Below are 13505 nucleotides of genomic sequence, written 5' to 3' on the forward strand. Positions count from 1 at the left end.
TTTAACATGTGAAATATACCTTTCTCTCAAGAGTTGAGAACTTTGGTTTAATGTATAAATCAACCACTACTTCTGAAAGAACACTATTCAAAAAATAATGTGAACAACGCAAAATGTTTTCTGCAGTCATGTAGTATATACATTGAAAAAATGTAAGTCTTTGATTTTTATAATTTATTTGTATTTTGTTTTCTTCATTTTATTTTTGAACATCTTGTTAAAAAAGAGATTTATTGTAAATATTTCTTTGTTGGGTGCAAAAGTAGGTTTTGTTAATATGTAAAAATCTTCCTTGTAATTGTGATATTTGAAAAAGAGTAATAACATAAAATAGGAAAAAATTTTAAAGAATGAAAACATCAGATCATTCCAATTCAAATAAATTAAGATATTAATTTTATTATAATAATGTAAATTCTTCTTTATAGCAATGACATTTAGCAAAATACATTTGACATTAGTTATATATTGTTAAGGTAATTATGATCTCTAAAAATAGAATAGAAAATGCTTTTATAAACGATAAAATGTTTCAGCACATGTAAAATTACGTAAAAACGATTAATTATTTTTATTCTTTTTTAAACAAAATACAACATAAAACAATAATATTATGCATTTTTTGTAAATTATATTTTAAATAATATAAAGTAATATACTGTAAATCAATATAAAATACCTTTATTTTCACTTTGTCTCAACAAAAATGAACAAAGAACTGTCTGATTGAAAATTGTAATGAAATCTATATACCATATAGCTATTTGTTTTTTATATTATATTTTGTATATATTAAAATACTTTACCTAGTTCAATATGAGTGTAATTGGAATAATACAAAAAGTTTCTTCTAAATCTTTAATTTTCATTACAACAAAATTTTTATTATATGAAATAAAGAAGTAAATATTTTTGTATCTTCTTGTTGAACTTACATTCTTTTAAAAAGGATGATAATGAATGAATTAAATGTATTTCTAAAATCAGATTGAAAGAATAATATTTCTTTATTTTTAAACTTATTTTATATAATATTTATTTATACATACAAGTACCAAAGAACTTATATTTAGTTCAATACATTCAAAGTAAAACTTTGTTGTTTTCTTTATATCGATACTATATTTACCTGTGATATTTTTAAGAGAAGAAAAGTGTAATTCAATTTTTAGTACGCTTATTTTATAAATATGTATGTACATAACTTTTTATGCCAAAAATTAAAAATTGGAAGTTCAGTATGTATTTATAACTATAGAATCTTTGTAATCTTGATATATGTTTCTTACAAATGTAATAAAAATATTCAATGAAAAAATCTTTTATATATAAATTGCACTAATATTAAGCAAATATTAAATGCAATAAACAAAAAAATTTTCCATGAATAAAATTTTAATGTATGGCTAATTAAAAATAAAATGAATTATAATATAATAATATTTATAGTGTTTTCGAAATGATTAATGCAAAATATGTTACAAACAGCTTAATAAAAGACTTAATAAAACATTCAATTCTCGTTCTATAAAATCCTATATTTCATATATTTGTCTTAAGTATATATTTGTCTTCTATTATTGACCCTTTATTTATTTTATTATTTCTGAAATCTATAATTTTCTATATTATTATTGCTTAGTTGCAAAGTTAATAGCTTCTAAAACTTCTGATAAAATCCTAAGACTTCATTAGATATTGCAATTTCTATTTCATTAATCCAATGTCACTGCATTAGAACAAAGCACATTATTTACATAAAATTCTTATTTTCCCATGTTATATACCATATCACAAATGTTGCCAAAATAGTAATTTTCACTTTTTCTACTTAAAAAAAGTCATTTCATTATAATTCTTATTTATCAAGAAAAAGGTATGTAAAAAGTATTTAAAAAATATCTGTGAAGTGACTATATATATATTTATCATAAAAAAATATATATAACATTTATAATAGATATTACTTACAAATGAAAGGAATCAACGTTTATAAAATAGAATCTATGACTCTTTTATTACATTCATTTTATGAAAATTAACAGATAGGATATATTATAAAAGTAACAATATAATAATTTAGCGATATGTATGTAATATTAATACATTCATATCTTTGTTTCAATCTGGAGTTAATGTAATTTAGTAACAAATAAAAATAATTCTTTTTTTATTGTATTTTGTATTTAAAATTGTGCATAGCATTTTCATCTCGATTAGGAATGTATAAATTGTTAGTTTTGAAAAAAAATTTATACAAATAAATGTTCAACTTAGGATGCTTATAACAATAAAATTATAAAATTAATAATAAGTTAGTATATTTACAATTAATTTATAATCAATATTATGAATACCAGTCATTGGATATGTAATAAAATCATAAATGATTGAAAATAATTTAATACTATGTAGTATATTGTTCCTTTAGTTTATTAAGTTTTAATTTTAACTGTTCAAGTTCTGTTTGTACTGGTTTATAAAAGTCCTTACATTGCAGCAAAATATTGGAAGCTGCATCTAATAATACTGGACTGATAGATTTTGGTGAGGGAATGTCTATAGAAACAGAACTAACAATACTGTTGTCACCATATCCTTCATCAATACTTTCATCCGAAGTTTTTGCTAGTGCCTTCAATTGATCTTTCAAATCCTGTAAGATAAAACCAGTTTTAATACTAAATCTCTTGATAAAAATAAAAAGATTATGAATGAACAATTAATGTTTATGTTAAAAAGTTAATATAAAAAATTACTTTATTTCTCATTAAAACCTGTTTTAGGCATTCATGTAAAGAAACTTCCATTTTGTTTTTCTGAAACAGAATAGTTATGAGATAATTATAAGTAATCCCTCCATAATAAAGTCTTCTACTCTTATATATACATTATAAAATAACATTTTATACCATTGTGGTTAAATGTCCCTTTATTTGAATTCCATGAAGTTTATTTTCTAAACTTTTAACTTTTCGTTTTTCTTGTCTAAGTTTCCTGATTAAAGCAGTGTTAGCTTCATATGATAATGTTTTTAAACGTTTATTTTCATTTATTACATCTTGCATTGAATTCAATTTTTCCTCTGCTTCTATATTTTTTGATTTTAAAAGTTTATATTGTGCAATCATTTTAGTTAACTGTAATCGCAATTGAAAGATTGCATCTTCTATCTGACTTTGTTCCTGTTTAGAAGACAACAGAGTAGTCTGTAATGCTTCATTCTCAGATTTTAACTTTTGAATTTCAAGTTGCGTTTTACGCAATGTATCAGCAGTTTGATTTTTCTCAGTTTCACATTTCTGTATATTTTCTTCCATAGTTGTAATTAATATACGTTGCTTAGCCAAAGCATTTTCCATCAATGTTTTGGAAACTTCATTACCTAAAAGTCGTTTTTCTAATGTTTTTAACTCTGCTTTTGTATCTCTTAATTCATCTTCTGTTAATTCTAACTTTGTGGAGACATCTGGAGAACTTGATGTATTGATATCTAATGATTCTAAAATACTGTTTGATTGATTTTGTGTCTTTAAGTTTTGTACCTCATATTCCAAGTCTTGCTTTTCTTTTCTATGTTTTTGAAGAAGTTCTGTATAATCTATGTTTAATTGCTTATATCTAGCATTTATGTTTGCTATTGTTTGCTGTCTTTGCTGCAAAATTCCTTGATAAGTATCAATTTCTAATTGTAAAGTTTTCTTGCTTGCTTGTAGACCATGTACTTGAGATTGATACCATTTTACAGATGCTTCTGATGCATCTAAATGATTTTTTACATCTGTTAGAGTATTTTGTAATTTTTGTTTTTCCTGAACTACTAACTGCATTTCTACATACAATTCTGTGATTTTTCCTTTAAGCCCTTCATTAGCAGCAATTCTGGCATTGAGTTCAATACGCATATTTTCTAAATCTATTCGAAGTCGTTCATTTTCTAATTCTAATAATGCAACACGTTTTGATAATTCTATATTTGAAACATCTGGTGTTGATAAGTGTCTAATATGAAATTCATCGGCCATCAATTGCAGAGAATCTGTTGATGTAACAGAATCTAACTCTCCTTTAAATGAATCAGATAAATTGTCCATTATTCCAAATTATACCGTAATTTAATGTGAATAGTGTATTTTTTCTAAGTTTTCTCTCATTAAATGCAACATATTATGAGTAGATTGTAATCTAATTTTATAATCGAAATATATTAGTCCAGCACTGTTAACTTTGGAACATCTCGTATTTTGATAAAATATATATATCATACATACTTTATTTTGCGAAAGTATTTGTTATTCTTTTTGTTATTATATTAGTAAATATGAAGAATACTGAACATGACATATGTTAATTGTAGACTATGTATATTTGTATATATATGTTTAAATGTCACTTCATATTATATTTATATAAGAATACGACTACATACGTGTATAGTACACATGCAAATATATCCTTTACTTAAATACTTATCATCAAATATAGATATCTCAAAATTTATACAATTTGTGGAAAGAGCATAAGTATTTCATGAGAATGAACTTTATGATGGAAAATTATGGTATTATAATATTGTTGTTAGAAATGGAATCTAAAAAGTAGTATCAACTATATATGCTTTTTAATTTTAGACTCTCTAAAAGTCCACAATAATATTATAATAAAAATAATTAAAAATTACAGAAGGTAACCTATCGATTGTACAAGTGAAGATATATTAAGGCCGATTAAGATTATTCATATCATGGCGCTAGTATCGTTTTAGAGACAATTTCACAGAGACGATAATCTCAGTACTCAGTAGCGCGCATGGTCATTCAACGTCTTTGGATTAAGGGTGGGTCTGTTCTTTTGCGGGAGGGGTCGTGTAAATGAATCTAAATATAACAAACAAAAAATATTGTAATATCTACACAAAGATTTTGCTTATGCATTTTACTTGCGAAGATTAATATTGTGGGTAAAAGTGTTGATATTATATTTTTGTGTTCGATGCTTATTGACAGCGTAACGGTGACGAAAACTTCTTGGTGGATGGAGTTCTCTACGATTCGTTCTATCTTTCCCTAATTTCCAAGTCCCCCCCCCCCCCTCGACCCGATTCCCCATAAAGATTCAATCCCCTATACACTCTAGTCGCTCCCGTTCATGGCTGCGTGCCGGGGTGGGGGAAAACAAGCTGTATAACGACGTAAAATTCGAAGCTTGTATGCAGGAATATGTCAAGTTTAAAAATCGGTAAGCTATTGCATTTATTTGTTTTCTTTTCTCAGTAATAGAGCGATAAATTATTTTATAGTATTTCATAAATAATAAAGAGAACGGCTGAATTGAAACTCGTGCTAGTTGTTGCCCCTTTGCATTCAACACGCTTCTACATTGCTTTTGTAGTATGGTAGGCAAGAAGGCAATGAACGATATTCTATATACTGTGCTTCGAAAGTTACCACATTCTCGTTCAAGGTTTACGTGAAGGGGATCAGAAAATAATTGTCACAATTCTTGTGTATACGCGTTCTGCTGCGTATGTAAATATTTCACAATGGGCGGCACATTCGCCTGTTTTATCGAATCTATCGGTTATAACTAGAGTGCGGATGTTTATGCATTTCAGATATGTTAGAATATGTAAATGAAATATACAAAATATAGAAATATAAAATGTATCACCTGTATGCAAAAAACATGTAAAATATGCAATAATATTCTATAATAATGGAATCGTTGTTAACTATACACTATGATTATAATTCGCAGTACATAGTTAATTAGATCTTTAGTAATTGAAACTGATTTATAATTTAACATATATTCATTGTTTCACATGACACAACATTAACACTACATCATAAAATTTGTAATATAGTTGATAAAATAAATTTTGTACACACTACCATATGTTTTTCAAGAAGGAATATGCAAAACATGAAATATATAGAATATGCAAAATGAATAATATATGCTTAATATTGCCTAGAGATAAACAAATCCATAGCTCACTTTATTGTCAATTTTCCATGAAAATTTGTATAAATATCTGCAATCTGCTTATAACAACTGTCAAATTTTATGATGTTGAAAGCTATGGTTAAAATAACATTACATTTGTTTATATTTTAATTTTTCCATATAAGCTTTATCTGTAATAATTTAAGTTTTGCAGTTATTTTTGATATTTTGATTTTCTTTTCCAAATTTATTAATTATCTTTTGCATCATATTTTCTTCATAAAAGATTTTAATAATAATGCAATATTTTGCGTGTTTCTGTTAGGTACATTCTACTTTATAATACATTGTAGTTAGCATGAATGTTTAATGTTCTCTTTATCAATATTTTCTAAAAGATATTTTATTATATATTTCATTTTGTATATAAATTCTATTATTAAAAGTATATATCAATAATATTAAAATATATTTAATTTATGATTGTATTTAAAGTACATATATAATTTATATACATTTTTAGCATCAAAGTTTAGTATAGTTTAACATTTCTTGAATATATTTCGTTTAAGAAAAGTTTTAACTTTAAACTGATCTTTATCATTTTTATTTTATATTCTGTATCTCCTATTCTGTAATTATATAATTATATATATATTGACATTTATAAATAATATTGCATTAATAATATATATAATATATAATTAATAATTTTCATTGCTTTATATTAATTTATAGTTGTCTTTATTACTTTTAAAGTCAATAATTTGATAACTTTTATATAAAAAGCAAAGTAGACTTTATTCAAAGAAAATAATTGCATGTATTTTATATCTGTTCTTTATAAATACTTTAGTTTATTATTTATATATAAAATTTTACATAATATCTTTGAAAAACTCAAAAATATATGTGTTTGTATATTACATAAAATTTACTAATTATAAAATATATATCGAGAGCATTTAATTTAGCAGCTATTAGTTATATTAACAAAATTACAGAAATAGTACTAATATAAAATAACTCTCAGTATGCTACTTAATAAATAAATGTCTTTTTTCCTTTTTTGGTAAATTATATATATATATTTTTAAGTAAACTTACAATAAAATTAAGTAATAATGTAGTATAATATTTTTCTGATAGTATATCTAAATATTGTATTTTACAATATATATGATGTCAAGTTAATGATTGTTTCATTTTTTTCTAAAGTGTTGGTAATGCACTTGCTTGCCCTACCCTTGAGAACGATGGACTCTGAGCAAAGAAATCAGCAGGTATATCAACACTAAACAAAAAGCTAAAGAATGAATGCCTGCTGCACTCACGCTGCCGACACAGAACAAGCAGATTTAACATTTATGCAAATAGTGTGTGAGTAGCAGCTACTCACGCCACACTCAGACGTATATATCCATTTTCGCACATGGCAGCCATGAAGCATGGTACGTTTTATTCTTGTATGCTTTGCTTTGTATGTAAATTTGTTTAAATGTCTATATTACTATAGTTTATTAAAAAAGAATTAATTGATATACCTTTAAACTATATTTCTAAACATATATTCATTATATTTGAAAACATATGATAATAATGAATTACCAAAAAAAATTAAATAACATTTTACATAAATATATGTATGAAATATGTTATATAATGTTTTTCAGTTTCAATACAACTAACAAATTATACTTGCTGACAGATATTAAAATCTTATATGTGTAGTATTTTAAATAAATTAAAGTAATTTATAAAAAGGAATTGTAAAAATATATAAAAGGCATAATATAAATAAATTCCAAACACAAATGTATTCTTTATTTTACATTTCACATTATTTTGTAACAAATTGCTTTAAATAGTTTATCTAAAATTAATATTTTAGTATATTATAATTGGAGATTATTAAGAGATAACAGTTATCTGCACTATTAATGTATTTTGTAATCTAAGGATTAGTTAATTTAGTAGATTCTGTATATATTAGATATTTTATCTTCTGAATCTAAGTAATTATGTTATGTTAAGTAATTATATATTAATATATAAACAATTTATGTCTTATTTAATTTTTATACTTAAGTGTTAAAATAAATATCCAAATTTTAATTCTGTGATCTGATTTTTCTAAAAGCTTTTTTTACAATAACTTTAAATTTGAATTAGGATTATTATAATCAAATTTTTATATTTCAGTTGAAAATATATAATATTTAAAAAATTCATTATTGTGACAATTTTCAGGCAAGACAAGTCAAGACGACGTATGCTATGTTGTCGCCAAATACGACTATGGAGCACAAGGTGCTCAGGAGTTAGATTTACGGAAAAATGAACGATACTTGCTTCTCGATGATTCAAAACACTGGTGGAGAGTACAAAGTGCGAGAGGACAAGCTGGCTATGTGCCAAGTAACTATGTCAAGAAGGAAAAGCCATCTCTTTTTGACAGTATTAAAAAGAAAGTCAAAAAGGGCTCTGGCTCAAAAACTCTACCATCCAGTAATTCACCATCCAGAGCCGTAGAATCTCCTATTATGGCTAGGCGTTTACCTGCTGATCCAAGTGAAGCAATAGGTACAGCAGTTGTCAAGTACAATTACCAAGCACAACAAGCAGATGAATTGTCACTCGTCAAAGGCACTAGAATCTTAATATTAGAAAAAAGTAATGATGGTTGGTGGAGGGGTCAAAGTGGTACACAAGCAGGATGGTTTCCATCAAATTATACTCACGAAGAAGGAGATGCAGATGATACACTTCATACGTATGCAATGGCAGAAAATGTTCTTGATATTGTTGTTGCACTTTATTCATTTTCTTCCAACAATGATCAAGAATTATCCTTTGAGAAAGGTGATCGTTTGGAAATCCTTGACCGTCCACCAGCAGATCCTGAATGGTATAAAGCAAGAAACAGTCAAGGTCAAATAGGTCTAGTGCCACGTAATTATCTCCAAGAATTGAGTGAATATTTGACACAACCATATCGTGAGAGAGGAATGACAAGTAGTGAGATTAGTACAGGAGACTCCCTTGAAAGAAGGCCAGATCCTGGTGATAGACCACATCTTGTTGGAAAACCTTGGTACTATGGTAGCATTTCACGTTCGCAATGTGACACGTTATTGAATCAACATGGTCATGATGGTGACTTTTTAATTAGAGATAGTGAAACTAATGTAAGTACAAATAAAGATAATTTAATTAATACGATTCTTATATATTTAAATTAGTTTATTTGAAATATCATCATGCTGATAATAACAAACAATACATTATGATAATCTTTCAAATATAATAAAATGTTTAATTTAAATTATGCAATAAACATTAAATAAAAATATTATAACATTTATATAGGTGGGAGATTATTCAGTATCTTTAAAAGCTCCAGGACGTAACAAACACTTTAGGGTACATGTGGAAGGAGCGTTATATTGTATTGGTCAAAGAAAATTTCATACACTAGACCAATTAGTAGACCATTATCAACGAGCGCCTATTTATACTAACAAGCAGGGTGAGAAATTGTATTTGGTGCGCCCATTGCCAAAAGGCAACCCCAGTAGTAATGGTTGCTAGGTAAATTCGTGCCATGAAAGAGCGGTCCATGCGCTTTCGAATGTATCTTTAAGATACGCAATGCCTGCCTAGTAATATCAATATCACACATCTCGTATGTTTATACATAACAATTAATATAATTGGTGAACTCGTATATTAGTGTTTCTTGATTGTTTGTCCATTTACACTGATAAATAATTTATTACTCTAAGTAATTACCACCAACAGTTCTTATCATTCATTGGAGCTTCCATACTATTTAGCAAACAAAGCTAAGAGAAACGAAACATTTGTACGGCAGCTATATGACAATTGACTAGTTGACACAAGGCTTCTCTTTATATCCATATGTAATTGTAAAACACGACCGATCATGTTATTACAATTAATAATATATTTACAACTACACGTAATGTAGACTGCAAATATAATGATCAAATAACGGTTAATTATCATGCAATTATGACCGGTTAAGTGGATCTCTACTCTGAATCTATTGGTATTGAATTATGACAAAGACTAAGTGTTCATTTGTGATTTTGTATTTATTAGAAATTTTTAAGTAAATAAACTATATTTAAGTGTGCATCAGGTAAAATGTAGTTGTTTTTCAATCCTTTATTTATTATGCGTATAATTAATACGGCATATTTTTAAAAATTAAATTTTCTCTGCTGTATTTACATAGTAGATATATTTTCACCGATAAACATGATTTAATTTAGAAATATTTAAAAATTTTGTTCCTAATATTTAAAATATGTACATGTTTTATTATATTAAAATTAAACGGATTTTTATATATGTACAAATTTTATATATACAAACATAATTTATAACAAGACACAGTGAAATGAAATTAAATTGAATTGTATCAAGGGATGACTTTACTAGACATAATACACGATTGGTAACAAATATTAATCTTTATTTAACGTGTATATTATATTCATAAATAAAAGTATTATTTTTTTTTGTTATATGAATAAGAGATTGGTGCTCCTGTAGATAAAAGTTAATGGCACTAATTGCCAATAAGGTCACATATATAAACAATTGCCCTAAACTAAACATATTTTAGGTCTATATTATTTGTTCGTAATTCCATTAAAAACTTATGCTTATATAATCATAAGAAAGGATTGTTCGAATTTCTTGTCATGTTGCTCACGCCAGAACCAACCTAAAAAGACTTATATATTTAGATGTACAAAGATATATATATGAGTATAATTTATAAAATTAAAACGAAAATATTATATTCATACCATGAATGGATTTGCATGATATGCTGGAAGAGTTGGTTGCCATACTTTATTTGTCATTAATTGACTAAACTGAATTACATCTCTGTTACTAGATGGTCCGATACCTACCCACTGCGGATCTAAAATATTTATATTTTTTAATTTATTTCACATGTTAAATATATTGAATGTTACATTCTTTAAATAAGAACTTACCATTATTCATAGGAAATTGTACTGGTTTAAAAGGATTAATAGGATTATATAGCGAGGTATCAATTGATTGTGTATTATTATTAACTACATTAGATGGTCGCCATAAATCACCAGTTGCAAATGGATTTGAAATTACATTTGTAGTTTGATTTCCTACACTCCAGAGTGAATTCGAAGCTATGATAAGAATAATAAAATAATTTTGTAAAATTAATTTTAAAAATTAAAGATTTAATGATATATATAAATGCATATACCATTATTAGTATTCCATGTGGATGTATTTAATGTTGTTGTAGTATCATCTTTCAATTGTATTTGTTTCATTAGAGAATCTAAGTCTTTCAGTGCCGCATAACGATCTTCTGATGGAGGTACATGTGCACCATTTGCATTCATTGAATTAGTCATATTTCCTGTAGTCTGACTAAATGGACTTAAGGATTCAATATCTAGACACACACAAAAGATCAATTATTAATATAATAATGATATTGTATTAATTTGTAAAAACAGAAATGTAAAATATTGATTCAATTTACTTGTATCTTTTTGGCTATCAAAAACAGGATTGTTGTCAAAATTGGCAAAGAATGACTGAGGTACAATAGGTTGACTGAGTTTATTTGCAGGTGTTGTAGTAGTAATAAATGGATCAGGAACTTTGCTGAAATCAGCTACAAAATCTGTTGAAAAGTTATTAAAATTAACTGATTCAACATTGTTTGTTTTCGAAGCTGATGTAGATGTTGTAGAAGATAATGTTGTAGTAGATGTTCCAGAATGTGGAACCCTTGGAATGTTAGTTTGATTAGATGACTGTGATTTTTGATTTGAGTTCTGATTTGCCATGGACGGATCCAAATAATATCTTTTAAGCTCATATTTTGCACTCATTAGATCTTTCATCTTTTGTTCATCTTTTGTATCTAAAGTCTGTGATGAATTTTGGTTCATCAAGCCTAACCATATTCTTCTACAATATTCATTACCACGTTCCTTTATAAAATCTATTTCCTCTTGAGTAAATGTTGCCATAGAAATAGATTTTACTCTATGTGGTGGTGTCAAGCCCCTCCTGTAATTTAAAAAAAAATTAGTAATATAAATTTCTTCCTATTACATTTTATATATACTAATTGATCAAATTATTATAATTTGTAACATTAAAATAACATAATTAGGTCATCCTTTAAATATTATATTTCTTTTGTATTAACAATTACTTTCTACTAACTAAATCTTCTATTCCTCTTTTATAAAATCATGTTATGATTCTATCCAATTCTATTGTTCTATGTATAGAAAATGTATGATATTCTTATGCATTTAATAATGGGTAAAAATAATCTAAATTGGCATAGAATAAAAACACTAAAATTTCACTGAAACTTGTAACAATGTAATTTATAAATAATATATTCATACTGAATATTATTATAATAAAAAATATTTATTGTGTATATTAAACATTATTTATAATATTTAATAATTTATCTATTCTTTCCATTGCCAGTCAGACTAATTAATATAATATATATTATGGACTCTATAAAATAGCTAATGATATTCTATATTATTTATGAATAGAACACATTTTGACCATTGATAACAACTACTACGCACAAAGAAAACACTGATACCGATAGTATATATTAACTTCCTGACCGCAAATGCGAGCATTTAACAAAGATCCACAATCTCCTATTCATCATAGTAAAATACATTCATCACACGTGTTTCAACAAAACCTATTACTAATGCATTTACAAATAAGAATATATTTTATTTTTCATTAAATGCGAAACTGAACCTACCTAATATATTCGAAATGTTGACATTTATCCAGTGATAATTATAATTATTTGATCGTTAAATATTATGTAAAGCATTTGTAAAGTACATTTTGGTCAGTTCTATTCATAATATGATAAAATAATGAAGTAAAACAACAGTTACGTCATTTTTTTATAAGGAAGAAGAACTTGGTACACTTTATTGGCTTCTTACAAGTAACGAGTACTTACAGCATACCAGAACAAGAGGTACAGACAAATGAACCGATTGTCATGTTGACGTAAGTTGGGCCTCGCTGATGGCAATCGAAACATTCTTTATTACCAGGTTGTGAGACCAGCTCGCGTAATATTTTCAAATTTTTCTCGTCTTGCTTTCTTTTCGCGGACGCCATCATATACGAGAATGCACTTTATAACTATAAACGGAACACGGGAGATACACAAGACACAACTCTCGCGCTCTGCTTGCGGAACTGACTCAATTTTCTGTCACGACAGTCGTGCGTGTTCCGTAACGCATTCTAAAAATGTTTCAGAAACATGAAACGCGGAATAATAATAATATATTTGCAATGATTTTTTTTATGGTTGATTTTCACTCGTTAGCAGTCCTTATTTTCATGTAAGTTTCTCTCGCGCATTTTTCTTTTTCAAATAGAATATTTTATTAATAATTTTGCATTTGTTTTTGTTATAGATGCTTTTGTTTTGTAATTAATTT

The 13505-nt window shown here is 26.3% G+C and overlaps 3 protein-coding genes across 8 annotated transcripts; 1 reads left to right on the forward strand and 2 right to left on the reverse strand.

The window, feature by feature from the left end:
- Positions 1–2153: 2153 nt before the first annotated feature.
- LOC117207826 (spindle pole body component 110-like) lies at positions 2154–4679 on the reverse strand. Of its 3 annotated transcripts, XM_033448444.1 has the most exons (4): positions 3841–4039; positions 2913–3763; positions 2760–2819; positions 2154–2656 (listed from the first exon to the last, which is right to left on the reverse strand). In XM_033448444.1, exons 1-4 carry the CDS (start codon positions 3887–3889, stop codon positions 2408–2410), a joined length of 1209 nt encoding a protein of 402 aa, XP_033304335.1. In that variant the 5' UTR covers positions 3890–4039; the 3' UTR covers positions 2154–2407. The 3 variants fall into 3 exon arrangements, with proteins under 3 accessions (XP_033304335.1, XP_033304334.1, XP_033304332.1); XM_033448443.1 differs by having other exon boundaries at positions 2760–2816; positions 2913–4679; XM_033448441.1 differs by having other exon boundaries at positions 2913–4679.
- Positions 4680–4817: 138 nt separating this feature from the next.
- On the forward strand, positions 4818–10120 carry LOC117207828 (cytoplasmic protein NCK1). 3 transcript variants are annotated; one of them, XM_033448447.1, is made up of 4 exons: positions 4818–5238; positions 7168–7400; positions 8200–9137; positions 9319–10120. In XM_033448447.1, exons 2-4 carry the CDS (start codon positions 7382–7384, stop codon positions 9538–9540), a joined length of 1179 nt encoding a protein of 392 aa, XP_033304338.1. In that variant the 5' UTR covers positions 4818–5238; positions 7168–7381; the 3' UTR covers positions 9541–10120. The 3 variants fall into 3 exon arrangements, with proteins under 3 accessions (XP_033304338.1, XP_033304340.1, XP_033304339.1); XM_033448448.1 differs by lacking the exon at positions 4818–5238 and adding an exon at positions 5302–5524; XM_033448449.1 differs by lacking the exon at positions 7168–7400 and having other exon boundaries at positions 4855–5238.
- A 309-nt stretch (positions 10121–10429) lies between these two features.
- On the reverse strand, positions 10430–13355 carry LOC117207827 (arf-GAP domain and FG repeat-containing protein 1). 2 transcript variants are annotated; one of them, XM_033448445.1, is made up of 6 exons: positions 13013–13342; positions 11528–12063; positions 11243–11437; positions 10986–11162; positions 10791–10909; positions 10430–10705 (listed from the first exon to the last, which is right to left on the reverse strand). In XM_033448445.1, the coding sequence occupies exons 1-6, from the start codon at positions 13177–13179 to the stop codon at positions 10652–10654; spliced, it is 1248 nt and encodes a 415-aa protein (XP_033304336.1). In that variant the 5' UTR covers positions 13180–13342; the 3' UTR covers positions 10430–10651. The 2 variants fall into 2 exon arrangements, with proteins under 2 accessions (XP_033304336.1, XP_033304337.1); XM_033448446.1 differs by lacking the exon at positions 10986–11162 and having other exon boundaries at positions 13013–13355.
- Positions 13356–13505: the final 150 nt, after the last annotated feature.

Source organism: Bombus bifarius, unplaced genomic scaffold, assembly GCF_011952205.1.
Source record: "Bombus bifarius isolate JDL3187 unplaced genomic scaffold, Bbif_JDL3187 scf7180000008046, whole genome shotgun sequence".
Classification (NCBI taxonomy): Eukaryota; Metazoa; Arthropoda; class Insecta; order Hymenoptera; family Apidae; genus Bombus; species Bombus bifarius.